The sequence below is a fragment of the Leptonychotes weddellii genome, chromosome 6 (assembly GCF_054177405.1).
Source record: "Leptonychotes weddellii isolate Sample4059 chromosome 6, ASM5417740v2, whole genome shotgun sequence".
NCBI lineage: Eukaryota > Metazoa > Chordata > Mammalia > Carnivora > Phocidae > Leptonychotes > Leptonychotes weddellii.
Genome location: NC_138374.1, coordinates 137,433,849 through 137,451,009, shown reverse-complemented (window position 1 = coordinate 137,451,009; position 17,161 = coordinate 137,433,849). Strand labels below are relative to the sequence as shown.

At 59.5% G+C, this 17,161-nt stretch overlaps 2 protein-coding genes across 5 annotated transcripts; both read left to right on the top strand.

Annotated features, from left to right (window-relative positions):
• The first annotated feature begins 2,445 nt into the window (after positions 1-2,445).
• FLAD1 (flavin adenine dinucleotide synthetase 1) lies at positions 2,446-8,070 on the top strand. Of its 3 annotated transcripts, XM_006734813.3 has the most exons (8): positions 2,446-2,526; positions 3,013-3,206; positions 4,813-5,557; positions 6,087-6,234; positions 6,683-6,781; positions 6,862-7,051; positions 7,684-7,757; positions 7,855-8,070. In XM_006734813.3, the coding sequence occupies exons 2-8, from the start codon at positions 3,126-3,128 to the stop codon at positions 7,988-7,990; spliced, it is 1,473 nt and encodes a 490-aa protein (XP_006734876.1). In that variant the 5' UTR covers positions 2,446-2,526; positions 3,013-3,125; the 3' UTR covers positions 7,991-8,070. The 3 variants fall into 3 exon arrangements, with proteins under 3 accessions (XP_006734876.1, XP_081681630.1, XP_081681629.1); XM_081825503.1 differs by lacking the exons at positions 2,446-2,526; positions 3,013-3,206 and adding an exon at positions 3,608-3,646; XM_081825504.1 differs by lacking the exons at positions 2,446-2,526; positions 6,862-7,051 and having other exon boundaries at positions 2,869-3,206.
• Positions 8,071-8,349: 279 nt separating this feature from the next.
• LENEP (lens epithelial protein) lies at positions 8,350-9,235 on the top strand. 2 transcript variants are annotated; one of them, XM_081825506.1, is made up of 2 exons: positions 8,350-8,762; positions 8,846-9,235. In XM_081825506.1, the coding sequence occupies exon 1, from the start codon at positions 8,532-8,534 to the stop codon at positions 8,721-8,723; it is 192 nt and encodes a 63-aa protein (XP_081681632.1). In that variant the 5' UTR covers positions 8,350-8,531; the 3' UTR covers positions 8,724-8,762; positions 8,846-9,235. The 2 variants fall into 2 exon arrangements, with proteins under 2 accessions (XP_081681632.1, XP_081681631.1); XM_081825505.1 differs by having other exon boundaries at positions 8,367-8,762; positions 8,866-9,235.
• The last annotated feature ends 7,926 nt before the right edge of the window (positions 9,236-17,161 follow it).

Below are 17,161 nucleotides of genomic sequence, written 5' to 3'. Positions count from 1 at the left end.
TGGGTGGCTCAGTCGGTTAAGCGTCTGCCTTCGGCTCAGGTCATGATCCCAGGGTCCTGGGATCGAGCCCCACATCGGGCTCCCTGCTCCGCGGGAAGCCTGCTTCTCCCTCTCCCACTCCCCCTACTTGTGTTCCCTCTCTCGCTGTGTCTCTCTCTGTCAAATAAATAAATAAAATCTTTAAAAAAAAAAAAAGAAAACATTTCTCCAGGGTGTCCCTGGTTGGCTCAATTGGTGGAGCGGGCAGGCTCGATCTCCGGGTTGCAGAGTTCCAGCCCCATGTTGGGTGGAAATAATAACAGTAGTGCTAAATAACGGAAATGAAGCTTCTCCCTGTCTTCCACCCATTTCTTATGGCGGTAGTTCACTGGTGGTGCCTGACCCAGCAGCATCGCCATCACTGGGACCTTGTTAGAAATGCAAATTATTGGACTCCACCTTAGACCTACTGAATCAGGAACTGAGGATTGGGCCTAGCAATGTTTTAACAAGCTCTCCAGGTGATTCTGGCGACCACTCAAGCTTGAGAACCCACTGATAAAGAATTGGACCAGAGCGGGCGCCTGGGTGGCTCAGTTGGTTAAGCGACTGCCTTCGGCTCAGGTCATGATCCTGGAGTCCCGGGATCAAGTCCCGCATCGGACTCGCTGCTCAGCAGGGAGTCTGCTTCTCCCTCTGATCCTCCCCACTCTCATGCTCTCTCTCTCTGTCTCATTCTCTCTCTCAAATAAATAAAATCTTTAAAAAAAAAAAAAGAATTGGACCAGAGCTTTTTTGTGGGAGGGGTGGTCAAATATCAAATCTTTAAAAAAAAATAAAAATAGGGGCGCCTGGGTGGCTCAGTCAGTTAAGCGTCTGCCTTCTGCTCAGGTCATGATCCTGGGGTCCTGGGATCGAGCCCCAAGTGGGGCTCCCTGCTCAGCAGGAAGTCTGCTTCTCCCTCTGCCTGCCCCTTCCCCTGTTTGTGCTCTTTCTGTCAAATAAATAAAAATTTTAAAATAAAAATAAAAGAATGTTTTAGGGGGCGCCTGGGTGGCTCAGTTGGGCGTCTGCCTCGGCTCCAGTGGTCATGCCAGGTCCTGGGATCAAGCCCTACATCAGCTCCCTGCTTAGCGGGGAGCCTGCTTCTCCCTCTGCCTGCCACTTGCCCTGCTTATGCGCTCGCTCTCTCCCTCTCTGTCAAATAAATAAAATCTTAAAAAAAAAATTTTTTTTAGGGGCACCTGACTGGCTCAGTCCATAGAGCATGCAACTCTTGATCTTGGGGTTGGAAAAAAACACACAGGGCTTATTACTTGAGAAAGAATAGTCTAGAAGCCTGGCTCTTCCTTTCACTTTAGTGTTTTGTGGTTGCTGTGTGGCATCTCTTGACTTTTCTTAGCCTGTTGCCCATCTGTGAAATGGGCATCATCTATCTTGGGTTTTAGGAGAGTAAAATGAGGGTGGGTGTGGTTCAGCTGTTCTCCAAGTGATGAATGAATTTTAGAGGTTTACTACAGAAAACAGTCTAGGGACCAGGAGCATCAGCATGACAGGAGAGCCTGTTAAATGCAGATCTCAGGCTCCCACCCCAAACCTCCTGAATGAGGGAGATTTAATCAGCCTATTAAGAAGGCCCCAAATGGGGGCACCTGGCTTGCGCAGTCGGTAGAGCATGGGACTCTGGGTCGTGAGTTCAAGCTGCACCTTGGGCATAGACATTACTTATAAAAAATTTTTTTAAAAGGTCCCAGATCAAACATTTAAATTTAAGAAGCACTTTTAGACCAAAGGCAGGACTCCTGGGACTCCAGGATCATGACCTGAGCCGAATGAGAATAAGCTAGAGTGATGTGAGAATCCGAGGTGGACACACGGCCGGTCCTAGTCGGCTGCCCTCACTTGTACCTGTAAGACCAATAATTGGGCAAAGGTGATGTTCAAACTGAGCACTATCCTGGAGCAAGGGGGGGCAAGGCTTTTTCTAGTCAACAGGGTTAAGTATATAGCTTTATCGTTTATAACAGGTGAATGAAAGCTCACCTCCAAGATCTGCCTACCTCAGGCAATGCTGACACTTGGTGTCCCTACAACTTGCGTGCGCTACGGTATAAAATCCCTCTGGCAGCAGCCCCTGCGCCTAGAATTAGGGTTAGTGCCCGACAGCACGTGCACACAAGAATTTGAAAACAGAAGTGAGAGTCACGCCTCCCCTTACTTGAAGCCGCAGAGAGCGCACCCCAGTCCTCGGAGCACCGCCCACCACCGCCCCTTCCGCCCCCCGCCCGCGGCCCGGCCCCCGCAGTTCCGGGTGGGGGTGACCACGTGCTTGTCGCCAATGACAACCCGGCGCTCCTCCCGCCCCCTGGCTACGGCGGGCGAGCGACAGCCGATTGCACCAATGGGCCCTTGGAGGTCGTCTGAGCGACAGCCGAGGTGACCAACTGCTGTGAGCAGGTGCTGGTGTGGGGCGGGACTCTGCGTGCGGACGCCGCCCGGGACGTGCGGGAGCAGAGGGCACGAGCCGGGGAAGGGCCGGAGAGGCAGGTGGGGACCTGGGAGAGCGGGGCGGGCTGCAGCGTGGCGGGGGGACGGGACTCCAAACCAGGAAGGGTGCCGGCACCTGCGGGAGAGGCGCCTGAGCTCCGTTCCGGGTCGGGGCGGCGGGGGGGAGGGGGGGTCGTTTAAAAAGGGTCGAGACACTTAAAGGAACAGGTGCCCCGAAGAGAGGAGGTATTTAAAGGTGCAGATGGCCGAGCTCGAGCCGACTAGAGGAGCCGAGCTCGGCGCACAGAAGACATACTCAAAGGGGTAGGTGCTCGGGAGAGCAGGACATTTTAAGGAGACTAGAGCCAAGCTTAGAAGACATGTGACGAGGCCAGGGCTGGGGTTTCTTAGAGGCAGGGATAAAGGGGTCTCTTGTCAAGGGCCTGGCGAGGTCTTCCTCTAAGGAAGAACGTGCACTCCTGCTCTCCCCCATTGTCCTCTCTGGCTCCTCCAGGTTCCCTTGACCCCAGACCCCCCTGTTTTCAGGCTATGGCCCCCAGTGCCCTGTAGACCTGGCGCGACTCCCGTGCTTTCGACCCCTATTTGGGGCCCTGGGTGGCTCCTGGAGGGCCTTGCCGAGGGGCAGAGAAGGCAGGACCATGGCATCTAGGGCCTTTGAACCTCCCCCAGGGCGCAGCGTGACGGCGGGCATCATCATTGTTGGAGATGAGATCCTCAAGGTGTGTCTGGGACAGAAGAGGGGGAGGGTGCGGCATTCTCTTGCCCTTCAGAGCCTGCTGCACATTCTGTTGAGGGGAGGCAGCCAGGGTGGGAGCCCCCTTGCTGCAGGAGGGTCCTCGAGTGAGTCCAACCTATTAGAGGGAAAGTGACCCTTTGTTCTTTCAGTTACTCTGTTGAAAACTTGTAGCAAAGTTGCTATAATTTGCCAAGCCGTGTGTAGGGGTAGGAGGGGCTTTACAGAAATGACAGGGAGTCCACCACCGGGTAAAAGAGGTGCGGTGCATGTGCTATATAATCCAAGAGTTCCAGCCAGCCTGTTGGGAAGACGACCCAAGGCATTCAGCAGAATGAGTAAGCAAAACAGAGGGAAAGTACTAGATGGAAGAAATCCCTTTTGAACAACCAGGGAAGTCTTATGAGAGGTCCTGGCAGGCATGAGGTTTGTAATAGCAATATTGACCCCTGGTTTTTTTAGCGCTTCCTGGGGCCTGGCAGTGGGCTGATTATATCACATTATACTTACTAATCCTTAGCACATTCGCAGGAGGTTTGATACTTTTATTATAAATCTCAGTTAAGGGCGCCTGAGTGGCTCAGTCGTTAAGCTTCTGCCTTCTGCTCAGGTCGTGATCCCAGGGTCCTGGGATCGAGCCCCGCATCGGGCTCCCTGCTCGGCGGGAAGCCTGCTCTCCCTCTCCCACTCCCCTTGCTTGTGTTCCTGCTCTCGCTAACTCTGTTTCTGTCAAATAAATAAATAAAATCTTTAATAAATAAATAAATAAGCAAACAAATCTCAGTTAATAGATTATGAGACTGAGAAGCTTGCCCAAGGTTACAGAGCTCGGGAGTGGTAGAGCTGGGATTCTCTCTTCCTCCAGAGTAACCCTTACCCACTAAGCCCCCTGTAGAGAAGGAGAAGGAGATGGGGCTGGGAAGGAACGTTGGAGACACACCAGAGACAGCCTCAAAAATTCTGCAAAGGAATTTGAACTTTATTCTGTATACTTTTGGAAACAACACATGGCTTTTGAGCCCAAGAGTGGTGCAATCACAGCACATTAGAAAGGTTAGTCAGGAGGCCTGGGGCAGATGCTGTGCCTGGGGGCTGGGAGCCTGGCCAGGGCACTGTCGCCACTGTCCAGATAAAAGGTGCCAAGGACCTGCGTGGTGGCAGTAGGGACACAGAGACCAGATGGGGAGACATTTCAGTAGAGGTGACAGCAGAAGGGCCCGACTGGCTGTGGACAGTGTCTGGGGATGCCACTGACCAAAGGGACAACTGCCAGGAATATGGTGGAGATGCCTAGTAAGTACATGGAGCCAGGGAACTGAGCTGTCAGGGTTGGTGAGGAATTGACCACGGAATCCATAAGCGTAGATGAGGTCAAGGTCAAAGTGCAGAGAAGGAGGCCCAGGGTGGATCATGCTCTCCCTGACCGCTCACGTGGATTTTCTCACTCCTGTGCCCAGTCCAGGCTTTTTGGTGGACCAAGGCAGCGTCCACCAAGAACACGGTGCCCCAGCATCAGGCAGATGCGGCTGTCGCCCCTTCCCCTTTGCCCTTCATCCCCACGGCATTGACACCGTCCCCATCTCATCTCCCAGGGACACACTCAGGACACCAACACCTACTTTCTGTGCCGGACACTGCGCTCCCTGGGGGTCCAGGTGTGCCGAGTCTCTGTTGTCCCCGATGAGGTCGCCACCATTGCGGCTGAAGTCACTTCTTTCTCCAGCCGCTTCACGCACGTCCTCACAGCAGGGGGCATCGGCCCCACTCACGACGATGTGACCTTCGAGGCCGTAGCACAGGCGTTTGGGGACGAGCTCAAGCCACACCCTGAGCTGGAAGCCGCCGTCAAAGCCCTAGGAGGGAAGGGCTGGGAGAAGCTGTCTCTCGTGCCCTCCTCCGCCCGCCTCCATTACGGCACCGATCCTCGCACCGGCCAGCCCTTCAAACTGCCACTGGTCTCCGTCCGAAATGTCTACCTCTTCCCAGGCATTCCAGAGCTGCTGCGGAGGGTGCTGGAGGGGCTGAAGGGGCTGTTCCAAAACACAGCCGTGCAGTTCCACCTGCGGGAGCTCTATGTGGCCGCCGATGAGGCCTCTATCGCCCCCATCCTGGCCGAGGCCCAGGCCCACTTTGGGCGCAGGCTTGGCCTGGGTTCCTATCCTGACTGGGGCAGCAACTACTATCAGGTGAAGCTGACGCTGGACTCAGAGGACGAAGGGCCCCTGGAGGAAGGCCTGGCCTACCTGACCGCCCGTCTGCCCCCGGGGTCGCTGGTCCCCTACGTGCCCGACGCCGTGCAGCAGGCCGGTGAGGCCGTGTACAAACTCGCAGGATCAGGTAGGGGCCTGCACGGGGAGGGGCTGCGGGCAGCAGGCCAGGGTGGCTCCCTAGGCCTCAGGAACGCAGGGGCTGTTGGCGGCTGCCTGGAAATCCAGGAGCCGGTGGAAGACGGCTGCAGGAAACGTGGGCCGCGTGCGTGCCGTCCACAGCACTGTGCTGGGGGGCGTGTAGCTCGACAGGACAGTCGTACACCGTGCCCTTCTGGGCCGGTCGCGTGACCAGAAAGGCCCCCGGGCACGAGATGTCGGTGACGAGAGGCCTCCACAGCGGGGAGGTCAGCCCGGGAGCTGGGCGAGAGCAAACAGTGTGATCCAGGGAACAGAAGGAAACCAGGGCCCCCAGAGAGAAGACACTGAGGTGGGGCTGAACGGCCGGCAGGGGCACGCTCTGAGCGCATGGGGGAGTCCGGACAGTACCGACCCACACTGGGAAGCCATGGAGATGTTAAGCAAGGGCAGCGTGGCCCCCACTGCCCTCCGACGGCCACGTGCCTCTCTCTGTTGGCTTCTTGTCCGTCCGCTTGCAGGGTCTTCTCTGGGGGAGAAGGTGGCGGGCGCCCTGCAGACCATTGAGACTGCCCTGGCCCGGTACGACCTCGCCCGCCTCTGCGTGGGCTTCAATGGAGGCAAGGACTGCACAGCGCTCCTGCACCTCTTGCACGCGGCCGTGCAGAGGTGAGCCGACCCCTGGGGGCGAGACCTCAGAGGTGCCTGTCTGCCCTGCTGTCCAGCTCCCCCCGCTGGGAAGCGGGGAGGGAAGGGGTGGCCAGGTGGGGGCTGGGAGGGAGGTGGCCGTGGTGACCTCCAGTTCTGTTATTGAGCGTCTGACTTGGGTGTGGCCCTGGGTCTGGACGGGAAGGCCAGTCTCCCTGACTGGGCCCCAGGGAGGTCACAGTCCTGTTGGGAGGTGACATTTGCATACCTGAAATGGGGCTGTGTGCTCCAGATCTGAGAAGTGAGAGATCAGAAGGGCTTCCCAGAGGAAGTGGGTTCTCGTGGATGGGAGGGACAAGGAGAGCGGAGAATGGGAGGTTGTCCATCCGGGGGCCAAAGAGAACAGTGCAAGCCCTCTGAGAGTATTTCCCTGCCCACCCGGCAAGCCTGTGCATTCTCCCCGCCCCAGGAAATGCCCTGATGCTCAGGAACCCCTCCAGATCCTGTATATCCGCAGCATCTCCCCTTTCCCCGAGCTGGAACAGTTTCTACAGGACACCATCAAGAGGTACTACGGGCCTGGAGGCTGGGGCTCCCGGGGGAGCTCAGCAGTGCCCACTTCTGACCGCAGCCCTCTTCCTTCCTCAGGTACAATCTGCAGGTCCTGGAGGCTGAGGGTGACATGAAGCAGGCCCTGAGCGAGCTGCAGACACGGCACCCCCAGCTGGAGGCTGTCCTGATGGGCACCCGCCGCACAGACCCCTACTCCTGCAGCCTCTGCCCCTTCAGCCCCACTGACCCCAGCTGGCCTTCCTTCATGCGCATCAACCCGCTGCTGGTAACGGGGTAGAGGCTGTGGGGCCTCCAGTCTCCCGATCTCTGTCCACTGTGCGCCCTGGCTTCCCCACGTGGGAGAGGTTGGAGCCTGGGGCTCAGATGAAGAACCCCATCGTCCGAGGGAGGCTGTGCCGTTGGGTCATTCAGCCTTCTGAGCCGCTATTTATTGAACACCAAGGGCAAGCTTGTGCTTTCTCCCGCTAGGCCTGTGCTGCCCAGTACGGTGGCCGGTAGCCCCCTAATTATACTCAAAGTGCAGCTTACTAGAATGAAATAAGGAATTACTGAAAACCAGCTAATGGTAGGCTTTAAAAGGATGAATTCTGTGGCATGTGAAAATTCAACATTCAGTTCTTGACTTGCACCAGGCACGTTTCATGTGTCCCCATGTCAGGCGCCCCTAGGGCCCATTTTCATGGTCTCCTCCCACAGACCCACGCCCTGGGGGGGGGGGCAGGATGCAGGCTTTCTCTTTCACGTTGTGTGGCCTGCAGAGAGCGAGCTGCCCCAGAGAATCAGATAGGAGCCCTCCTCGGGGGCCAAGAAGCAGAAGAGCCCAAGTGGGCCCCTTCCCAGGTGGCAAGGGGTGAGTGAGGAAGAGGGGGACTTTGTGACTCTGCTCTGACCTCCCAGGACTGGACCTACAGAGACATCTGGGACTTCCTGCGTCAGCTGTTTGTCCCGTACTGTATCCTGTATGACCGAGGGTAAGGGTGTTGGGAGACAGTGGGTGTGGGGAAGACGTGGAGGTGCAGGGGGACCGAGAGCCACGCCCCACACTTGCCTCCCTTCTCCTGGCTCCAGCTACACCTCGCTGGGGGGCCGGGAGAACACGGTGCGGAACCCCGCCCTGAAGTACCTGAGCCCAGGAGGACAGCCCACCTACCATCCGGCCTACCTACTGGAGAATGAAGACGAGGAGCGCAACTCCCGGACATGACCTCGCAGTCCTGCCCGCTGCCGGAGTGGGGAAGGAGGCGGTCCTGGGGAGTCGCCTGTCAATAAAGTGTGCCTCTCGTGTCTGCTGCCCTGGCTGTGTCTTCCTGCTCCGGGGGATGGGGGAAGCAGACGGGGGCTCGGCGCTGGCAGAGCTCCCCCTAAGGGGCCAGGGCGGCGGGCGTGCCGAACAGACTGGACAGGAGTTCACACCGACGGTTCTGAAGGCCAGCCTCACGGGGCGGGGCCCCCCACCACGGGGCAGGGGCTGGGGCTCGGGGCAAGACAGACCAGGCCCTGGGGTCTTGAGACCCAGGCCGGAAGCTGAGCGGGCCTGGCTGCATAGCATGGAGGACGGAGTGACCAGGCCCTCCCCCTCCTAACCCCAGCCTCCATCCCTGTCCATAGAGGCTGACTCAGCCCGTTCTTGGGCCCAGAACCTTCCCCGTGCTAGCCCTGGGGGGCCTTTGTTCCCAGAGTCATGAGGTCTGAGGGGGTGGGGACGCTGTTGATCCCAGGCACTGGAGGCGGCTCCCGCAGTCCACATGCAGCCCCGGACGCGGACGCGGCCCCTAGCCCAGTCCCTGCCCTTCTCCTTCCGAAGGGCCCTGCGAGCCCCTGGGCCCTGGGTGCCTGTCATGAAGATGGGCACAGGATGGGAGGGCCTGCAGCAGACTCTGAAGGAAGTGGCCTACATCGTGCTGTGCTGCTGGTGCATCAAGGAGCTGCTGGATTAATGGCCGGGAAGGGCACCGCGCCCGCCCGGCTCGGCTCAGGTGGGCTGGCGGGGGGCTGGGGGGCGGGGGGGGGGGGGCAACAGGAAGCGTGGCCGCGCCTTGGGCTAGAGCCCGCCTCTCAGCCTCCCATTCTCTGCTCTAGCGCCCAGCCCAGCCCCCATCAAGACTCCTGGGGCCCGCGATGCTCCACCAAGGATGGGCCACGGACGCCGTGGGAAGTGCGGCTCCTGCTGCCGGTGTGTGCCATCTGCCAGGCCTGCCTCTCTGGGCGTCCGTTCCCAGCCCCCACCCCGGGCCCCCCCCCCCCCCCCGGGCCCCAGGAAACTGCAGGAGCTAACATTCCTCCAATCCTGGCACAGTGAGCCCACCAGCCCAGATGGTCGATTTCTCCATACTCTGGTAGTGCCGGGAACGGGCTGCGCCCTAACATCTCTGCTTGAGAATCACTGAATAGATACACGTGTATACATATGTATATGCAGATACAAAATAAATAGACCTCGAGGCCTAAAGTTCTAAATGTCTGAAAGGAAATCGGAAAAACTCAGTCCTGGAAGGGTCTTGGAACCAGGGTACAGACCAGGGAGGGAAGAAGGTTGTCCTGGACAGAACAGACTGAAACCCAGGTCTTCTGACTCACTGAGGCCTGGGCGGGGAGGGTGGAGGGTGGAAAGGCCAGGTTCCTCCCAGCTGGTGGATAGGGAGGGGTCCAGCTTGGGTGGGGTCTTCTTCTGGGAGGCCCTGTGCCTTAGGCCGGGAACCCAAATAGAAGAGCTGGTCTGGCCAGCTCCCCGCCTCTGAGGATCTTGGGAATAGCACTGGGCCGATGCTAGTCCGCAGCTCAAAGACGACGTTGGGCCCTGCCCCTCCAGCTCACACCGGGGGCTGCAAGAGCAAGGCCTCAGGCTTACCACAGGGCAGGGGCGCCAACAGCCAGAAGGAGCCAAGCTCACTCTGCTTCCCCTTGGTGGCCACGGACACCTGCTTTCCCTGACGCCCACCCCTCCACCCAGGGGTAGGTAAATGCGCCATGTACAGCACCTTGCTCACGCTGAGTGGCACGCCCACTCACAGCCCCCCACAACCTCAGAGCCAGCATGCCCTGGCCCCTCCCTCCTCTCCTGGGACTCTCTCCTCGCTCCCAGGGACCAGCTTTTCCCCCACCTTTTTCTGAGTTAAGTCCTTTTTCTGTGGGCATGTTGTGTCTCTCTTTGTAAAGGTAACAAAGACCTAGAGTAGGGATTTGTGCTTGTGAGAAGTGACTCCCCCCGCCCCCATCCGCCCCCAGTTGTCTTGCGGGCAGTTCGTCAGCTTCGCCAGTTCCTGGAAGAGCATTCCAGAGATAGTCTGTGCACATTCTGCATCTTCGAGTGTCCATTCATTCGGCAAATGTCATTGAGCACCCGCTGTACGCGGGCCCCAGTGCTTGAATACAGCCGGGATCACAAAAGGCCCCTGTCTCGTGGGCAGACACAGGAAATAAAACATAAGCAAAAAAATACGTGTGGAGATGTTATTAGGTGATAGGTGCTATGGAAAAGAGGAAAGGTTGAGGTGGGGTGGGTGTGGGGCAGGTCCTGGAGGGCCTCACAAGCCGAACTTCCTGTGGGCTGAAATGAGAAGGCTAACGCCCAGTGTTCCCACTGGCTGCTGTGTGGAGAACAGACTTTGGGGAGCAAGGCTGGAACAGGGGAGCCCGACCCGGAGGCCGGAGGCACAGTCTGGGCCCGACACTGGCTCAGAGTAGTGCAGAGAAGTGGCTGCCCCAGGGCACCTGGGAGGCTCAGCTGTGGGGCATCTGCCCTCAGCTCAGGGCGTGGTCCCAGGGTCCTGGGATCAAGCCCCACGTCGGGCCCCCTGCTCTGCTGGGAGTTGCTTCTCCCTCTCCCACTCCCCCTGCTTGTGTTCCTTCTCTCGCTGTGTCTCTCTCTGTCAAATAAATAAATAAAATCTTAAAAAAAAAAAAAAAAAGTGGCTGCCCTGAATGCATGTGCATTCTTTTTCTTTTTTTTAAGATTTTCTTAATTTTTTTTTTTTTAAGAGTTTATGTATTTGACACAGAGAGAGACACAGCAAGAGAGGGAACACAGCAGCAGGAGCAGGAGAGGGAGAAGCAGGCTCCTGGCTGAGCAGGAAGCCCGATGCAGGGCTCGATCCCAGGACCCTGGGACCATGACGTGAGCCGAAGGCAGATGCTTAACAACTGAGCCACCCAGGTGCCCCCTTAATTTCTTTTTTAAAGATTTTATTTATTTATTTGTCAGAGAGAGAGCACAAGCAGGGGGGAGCAGCAGACTCCCCGCGGAGCAGGGAGCCCAATCAGAGGCTCGATCCCAGGACCCTGGGATCATGACATAAGCCCAAGGCAGACACCTAACCGACTGAGCCCCCGGGTGTCCCAAGATTTTCTTTATTTTTAAGTAATCTCTACACCCAACGTGGGGCGCAAACTCACAACCCCAAGATCAAGAATCACAAGCTCTGGGCACCTGGGTGGCTCAGTCAGTTAAGCGTCTGACTCAATCTCTGCTCAGGTCTTCATCTCAGAGTCCAGAGTTCAAACCCTGCGAAGGGCTGCATGCTGGGCGTGGAGCCTACTTAAAAAAAAAGTCACACGCTCTACAGACTGAGCCAGCCAGGTGCCCCGAGCCCATATGTATTCTTTGAGTTGACAACATGCTCTCCACATGGCTCCGCATCTTGCTTTTCTCCCTCAGCACGCCCTATACAGGATTCTGTATTAGTACATGTGGGGCCTGTCCCCTCTTTCTTTTTTTTTTTTTAAAGATTTTATTTATTTATTTGACAGAGAGAGTGAGAGAGTACAAGCAGGGGGAGCAGGAGGAGAGGGAGAAGCAGGCTCCCCACCGAGCAGGGAGCCCGATGTGGGGCTCGATCCCAGGACCCTGGGATCATGACCTGAGCCGAAGGCAGACGCTTAACCATCTGAGCCACCCAGGCGCCCATGTCCCCTCTTTCTTGCAGTACTGCAGCTCAAGATTTTTTTTTTTTAAAGATTTTATTTATTTATTTGACAGAGAGAGACAGCAAGAGCAGGAACACAAGCAGGGGGAGTGGGAGAGGGAGAAGCAGACTTCCCGCCGAGCAGGGAGCCCGATGCGGGGCTCGATCCCAGGACTCCGGGATCACGACCTGAGCCAAAGGCAGACGCTTGATGACTGAGCCACCCAGGCGCCCCCCAAGATTATTTTTTTAAGATTTATTTATTTGAGAGAAAGTGCAAGCAGGAGCGGGGCGGGGGAGGGTGCAGAGGGAGAGAATCCCAAGCCGACTCCGGGCTTAATCTCACACCCCTGAGATCACCACCTGAGCCAAAACCAAGAGTCTGACACTTAACCAACTGCACCACCCAGGCGCGCCTCAAGATTATTTTTTATCCCAGCAGCGTGGCAACCCTCCTTAGGCGCCCACATAATCAGGTCACTGCTCTTGCCTGGCCCCTTCAGAGCCCCACCTCACCCCAGGGCACAGTGGTGAGAAGGGGGAAGATCCTGAATCCATCTGGAGAGAGGTTAGCAGTGGATGTGGACATGGAAGTCACCTTTCCACATGAGTGTGGGGCTCCCGCCTCCCCCCCAAAACCTGCACCTGCTTGGTCAGCCCCACCCTGCCTCAAGCTCTGGCCTTCAACCTCCTTTTCCTTTCTTGGGCCCCACTCCCACCCAGCTGGGACGGTGCCTGGAGGTGGATCCTGGAGTCAGAGTTCTGAGCATGAAGGCCTTTGCCAGGGGAGGGGCTGTCTGGCAAAGACCCCCAGGGAAGTGGTGGATGGAGGAAGGCAGGGCCCAGGAAGTGGAAAGAGGGAACAGAGAAGCGACCTGCGGTGGCCAGAGGACAGTATCAGCTGTCCAGAGAGCCTTGAAGGTGGAGAGGCTGAGGAGAGAGATGGGGAGAACCAGGAAAAGCTTGCGCACCCTCTGAGAGCCCTTCTCACACTACAAAGTGCTTGGAGATTGACACGAGTCCACCTCAGAAATAGGCAGGGCAAGGGCAATCCTCCCACGCAAAGTTGAAGGAAATGGGCCCAGAGAGGTGAGAAGTGTCCCGTGCGAGGTCATGCCCACGGCACACTGCAGTGGGGTAGTCAGCCGGTGAACCCAGATTTTCCCATCTCAGATTCAGGGCTTCTCTGGACCAGCCAGCCCTCCTCTTCTGAAATGGTGCCTGGGAGGGGGGGCCAGGCAGGCTGAGCTGTGGAGAGGGCGACTGCCCCAAAGCTGCACCCACCTCTACCATTCCCACACCCACCTCAACTCAGCGGCTCTTATTCCGGCTTTCCCCAGCTCCTTTGGGGGGCCCAGCTATGTCTTTTTCACCTAAACCACCACAGGTCAGGAGATGGTTCCCTGGTCTACACGTACTCCCCACTCCTCTCCAAGGGAAAAAGAGATGCAGCAGCTTCCCAGCAAGGTTCTCTTCCCCGGTAGAGTAAGCTCAGGTTTGGAGTGTTCAAGCTACTTGCATATGGTAGCAGAAGAGGGGAGCAGAGTGCCAAGATCGGGAGGGATGAGGAAGACCTTATTTACCCCTGGGCGCCCAGGGGCCCTCCAGTGGCCACAAGGGGTAGGGGAATGGGCGGAGTAAAACGGGGAAGGAGCCTCCGCGAAGCTGGAAGGGACCCCCAAATGCGACAGCACTGGGAGGAGCGGCCTGAGACCCAGGATTCCTCGCTGATTACATGGCTATAAGACCCTCAATGGTGTGCGAAAGGCAGGTGGAGGACAGGGGTCCTGGCGAAGTGGTCTGGGAGCCTCGCGCCCGAAACTGGATATTTTAGTAATGATCTCAGTTGGGTCCTGTGTTTTCCCAGCAACACTCAGAAGCGGGCGGGAAGAGGGCTGTGGCTGTGGTTCCGACCGCGCCGGAGGGCAGACCCCCAAGGCCACAAGCTCTGCCCTGCGTTCCCATTTGCCTCTCGTTTGCATAGCATTTACCCTTCGGAAGGTAGAAGTCCCCAACCCCTTTCTCGGTTACTCCCAGCTGAGACTTTCTACTCCTGTCTCTGCCAGCCTCGGAGACGGGCCCGTTCTTCCGGGCACTCTCGGGCCCCTCTGGCCGCCGCTCCCCCCGTACCTCGCGTCCTTCACCTGCCCGGGCTTCGCAGCGGCCCCCCGAACCCCGGGCACCGTCCGAGGAGCCGAGACACCTGCGCCGCCTGCTGGCTGGCGGGAGGGAGGGAGGCTGAGGGCACAGGGGTTCTGTTTCGCCTTCTCGGGGATGTGGAGTTTTGGAAAATGTTCCCCGAGCTTCCTGAGGCTAAATTTATCTTCCCCGGCCCTGGGGGGCGCAGAGATCCCGGAGACGATTAGCGCTGAGGCGCAGCGGGCTCCCGCCCAGAGGCCCGGAATAGGCGCCGAGTTATAAATAGTGCGCCCGCAGGTGTGGGGGGAGCCGGCGGGAGGGGCAACCCTGGCAGCCACGGCCCCTTCAGGTGGGTTGGGCGGTCGCGGTGGGGGAGCCGGGGGGCGGCGGGCGCGGGGGGGGCTGCGGTCTGAGCGCCCCCAGCGGTTTCCTGGGCGGCGGGTTTTTCGAGGGAAGCGGAGGCAGCCCGGGTAAGGGGGGAGCGGGGAAGAGGTGGGCGCCCACGGCGGCAGACGCTCCGCTTCCAGCTCTGCAACCCCCCCAACCTTCCAAAACAGGCCCCCAGACCCACTCACTCAGGACCCCGCCCAGAGAGAGCCTTGCCTTTCTTCCGCCAGAAGCCCTCTCCCTCCACGCTCTGCGAGCATCTAAGTCTTCTGCAGCTGCCCCTGAGCGCACGTGGCCCAGCCAGTCCCGGCGCGGGGCTGTCACTCCGAGTCGCCGTCCCCAGCCCCAGGTACACGGTCCTCCCTAGGAGGGATTAACTCCCAGCGCGGGCTTTCATCCTTCTCCTTGGTCAGACACATCTCGCTCTCAGGGTATTTACCCACCTCCTGCTACTTTCCCCTCAAAAGTAAGGTCTAGCCGGTGGCCTGAGATATATGTCTGAACGGGCGGATCTGGGATGCCCCGCTCCCCCCAGGAGGCCCCTGCAGGCCCCACACCTGCCCTCCAGACCCCAGTGCCAGTCCGGGCCAGGTGGCAGCGAGCCCCCGGGGCCCAGCCGGGCCTCCGTGGGAGGGGGCACAGCCCCCAGTCAGCGTTTCCTGGCTGCCGCAGTCTCAGTGGTTTGGCCCGGTAAGGGCCAGGAGTTGGAGGGGAGGCGGGAATTTCAAGTCGGGGTTCCCCCTCTGACTTCTGAGCCAGGAAGGAAGCTGTATGGACCAGAAGAAGAGAAACGTGGGTGGTGGTGGTCGGGAGTCACTGAGGAACAAACTGGAGGTTCCAGAACTGTCCAAACGGTGGAGAATGGCATTTCCGTTGCCTACAGATTCAGACTGGGTCTAGCAAGTCCGGAGGCGACCCTCGGAGAGGGGGGCCGGAGCGGGCCCAAGGCACTGGGCGCCTTTCATTTCTCTGTACCTAGGGGCTGGTGCCCAGGCGCCCGCCCTTGGACTGCTTCTGGAGGCCCAGGCTCTGCCCTCCCTGAGCCACTTTCCCGCCCTCCTTTTCCTGGGCCATGCCCCCTCCTCCACGAAGCAGCCCCCTCTCCGTTTCACGTGTGCATCTGGCACTGCCGTCTAGCCCCTGGCACGACTCTTCCCCAGGCTAGCGCGACCCCGACGGCTGTAGAAGGAAGGGGAAAACCCTGGCCTGGACCCCACCGGCTCCGGGCCCTCACCGACCAGACTCTGTCCGGCGGGGCCGAGAAGAAAACCCGGAGCAGTGACCGGCCTCGGGGCCCAAGGGGGACAGGGACGATAGGAAAACCCGGAGCGGATTCAGCGAGCGGGAGCGCCCCAGGCCTGCTGCCACCCCCTCCTTCCTACAGCCCCCCTAATTCTCCAGTGAGATAATGTCTGAGGTGGGGGTCTGTTTGGCTTGGCCTGGGCCCTCAGGGGCGCCTCACACTTTCCGCCCCTGGCTGGGGCGCAGGGCAGCGGCCCCGAGGCTGAGTCACGGCCGGAGAGGGAGGGAGGGAGGGACCGGGACTCCGCCCCTCCCCCTGCGCGGGGATCCCGGGTCAGCCCGGGTGAGGGCCAGGGCCCCCCTGGCGCCGCCCATTGTGGTCCAACAGGTTGAGCTGGTGTCCCGCGGAGCCACCTGCTGGAAAGGGAGGGAGGCCCCCTGCGGAGGGGGCTGAGGAGGAGAAAGCGAGTCGGACCCGGTTCGGCCCGGCCGGCCGCGGGGAACGGAACCTGGCCCGCGGTAGCCGGATTTTATTCCGTTTTACACTAGTGGGAGGGGCTCTCCGGGGTACGTAGCGCTGCAGGCCCCGTTGGAGGCGTCCCCCACAGGCTACCTTCCTCGCTTGTGGGGGCACTGAAGTACGTATCCTGCCTCACCCCAAACCCACACACACATCTGGAAACACCCAGGCTCCCCTGGCCACCTGGGTCTCCGGACAGATCCCTGTCCAGAGGTTCCCACCTTCGCAGAGACTCAGTTTCTCCACTTAGGGAACAGGCGGGATGGAGGCGGGGAGCAGGAGCGAGAGCGCACCTCCCCCTCCCCCTTCGCGGACCCGGCCCCTCCCCTCCGACAACGCCAAGGCCGCAGCGGGCACCGGCTGGAGCGCAGAGGCTGCTTGCCCAGGGCGCCGTTCCCTCCCCGCGGGGCGCCGTCTCGCGTGGGGAGGTACGCAGGGTGCCCGCAGCCTCCACTCCCCCGCTCCCTCAGAGTCGGGGTGGGGCGTAGGAGCTGGAGCTGATGGCCTGGTGGCTCCCCCTCCCCCTACCTCCCGGGGCACTGACCTGATTATAGCCCCTCACGGGACCCCCCCCTTCAATCCCTTAAGTCCCCGCCTCACCCCCACCTAACCTATCTTTAACCTCTCATACCCTTCCCTCCCGAGGGGGTGACCGTACAAAAGCCCCTCATGGAGACTGAGAGCCCTTGATGGGGGCGCCGGGTTCCCGGGCCACTGCGGACACTGCCCCCTCCCCCTTTCCCTCCTCCAGGTTTCAGGCCAGCCCCTCGGCTCCGCCCCCTCCCTGGCGGAACGCGGGGCAGGACCCACTTGAGATGGGCGGGTGCGCAGGCCAATGGGCGGGCAGGGCGCTGGAGTGCAGGGGGCGGGGCGGAGCCGCAGCGAAGGGCTGGATGGGGTCGGGGGCGGAGCTCGAGTTAAGGTGGACTGGGAGAGATAGGGGCTAGAGGAGAAAGAGGGAGAGGGAGGGGGAGAGGGACCGCGGCAGGTGGAGGGAGAAGGAGACCGAAGGAAAGAAGGAGGGAAAAAGAGGAGGGTGGGAAAGGCTCGGAGAGCAAAGTAAAAGCTTGGAGGAAGGGAGTGAAAAGGGAGGGAGGGACCCATCTGCGCCCTGCAGGGACTGGCTGGACCGAGGGGTTGAAGTTTATATCCTTATTGGGCGGAGGGAGGGGGACCTGGGGGGGCG

What these genes read in the sequence shown, in the direction of transcription:
- FLAD1 (XM_006734813.3), top strand. Translation starts at nt 3,126, where the DNA reads ATGGCATCTAGGGCCTTTGAACCTCCCCCAGGGCGCAGCGTGACGGCG. An exon ending in TTGCACGCGGCCGTGCAGAG is followed by an intron (nt 6,235 to 6,682) that starts GTGAGCCGACCC and finishes TCCCCGCCCCAG; the next exon opens with GAAATGCCCTGATGCTCAGG. An exon ending in TGTATCCTGTATGACCGAGG is followed by an intron (nt 7,758 to 7,854) that starts GTAAGGGTGTTG and finishes TCCTGGCTCCAG; the next exon opens with CTACACCTCGCTGGGGGGCC.
- LENEP (XM_081825506.1), top strand. Translation starts at nt 8,532, where the DNA reads ATGCAGCCCCGGACGCGGACGCGGCCCCTAGCCCAGTCCCTGCCCTTC.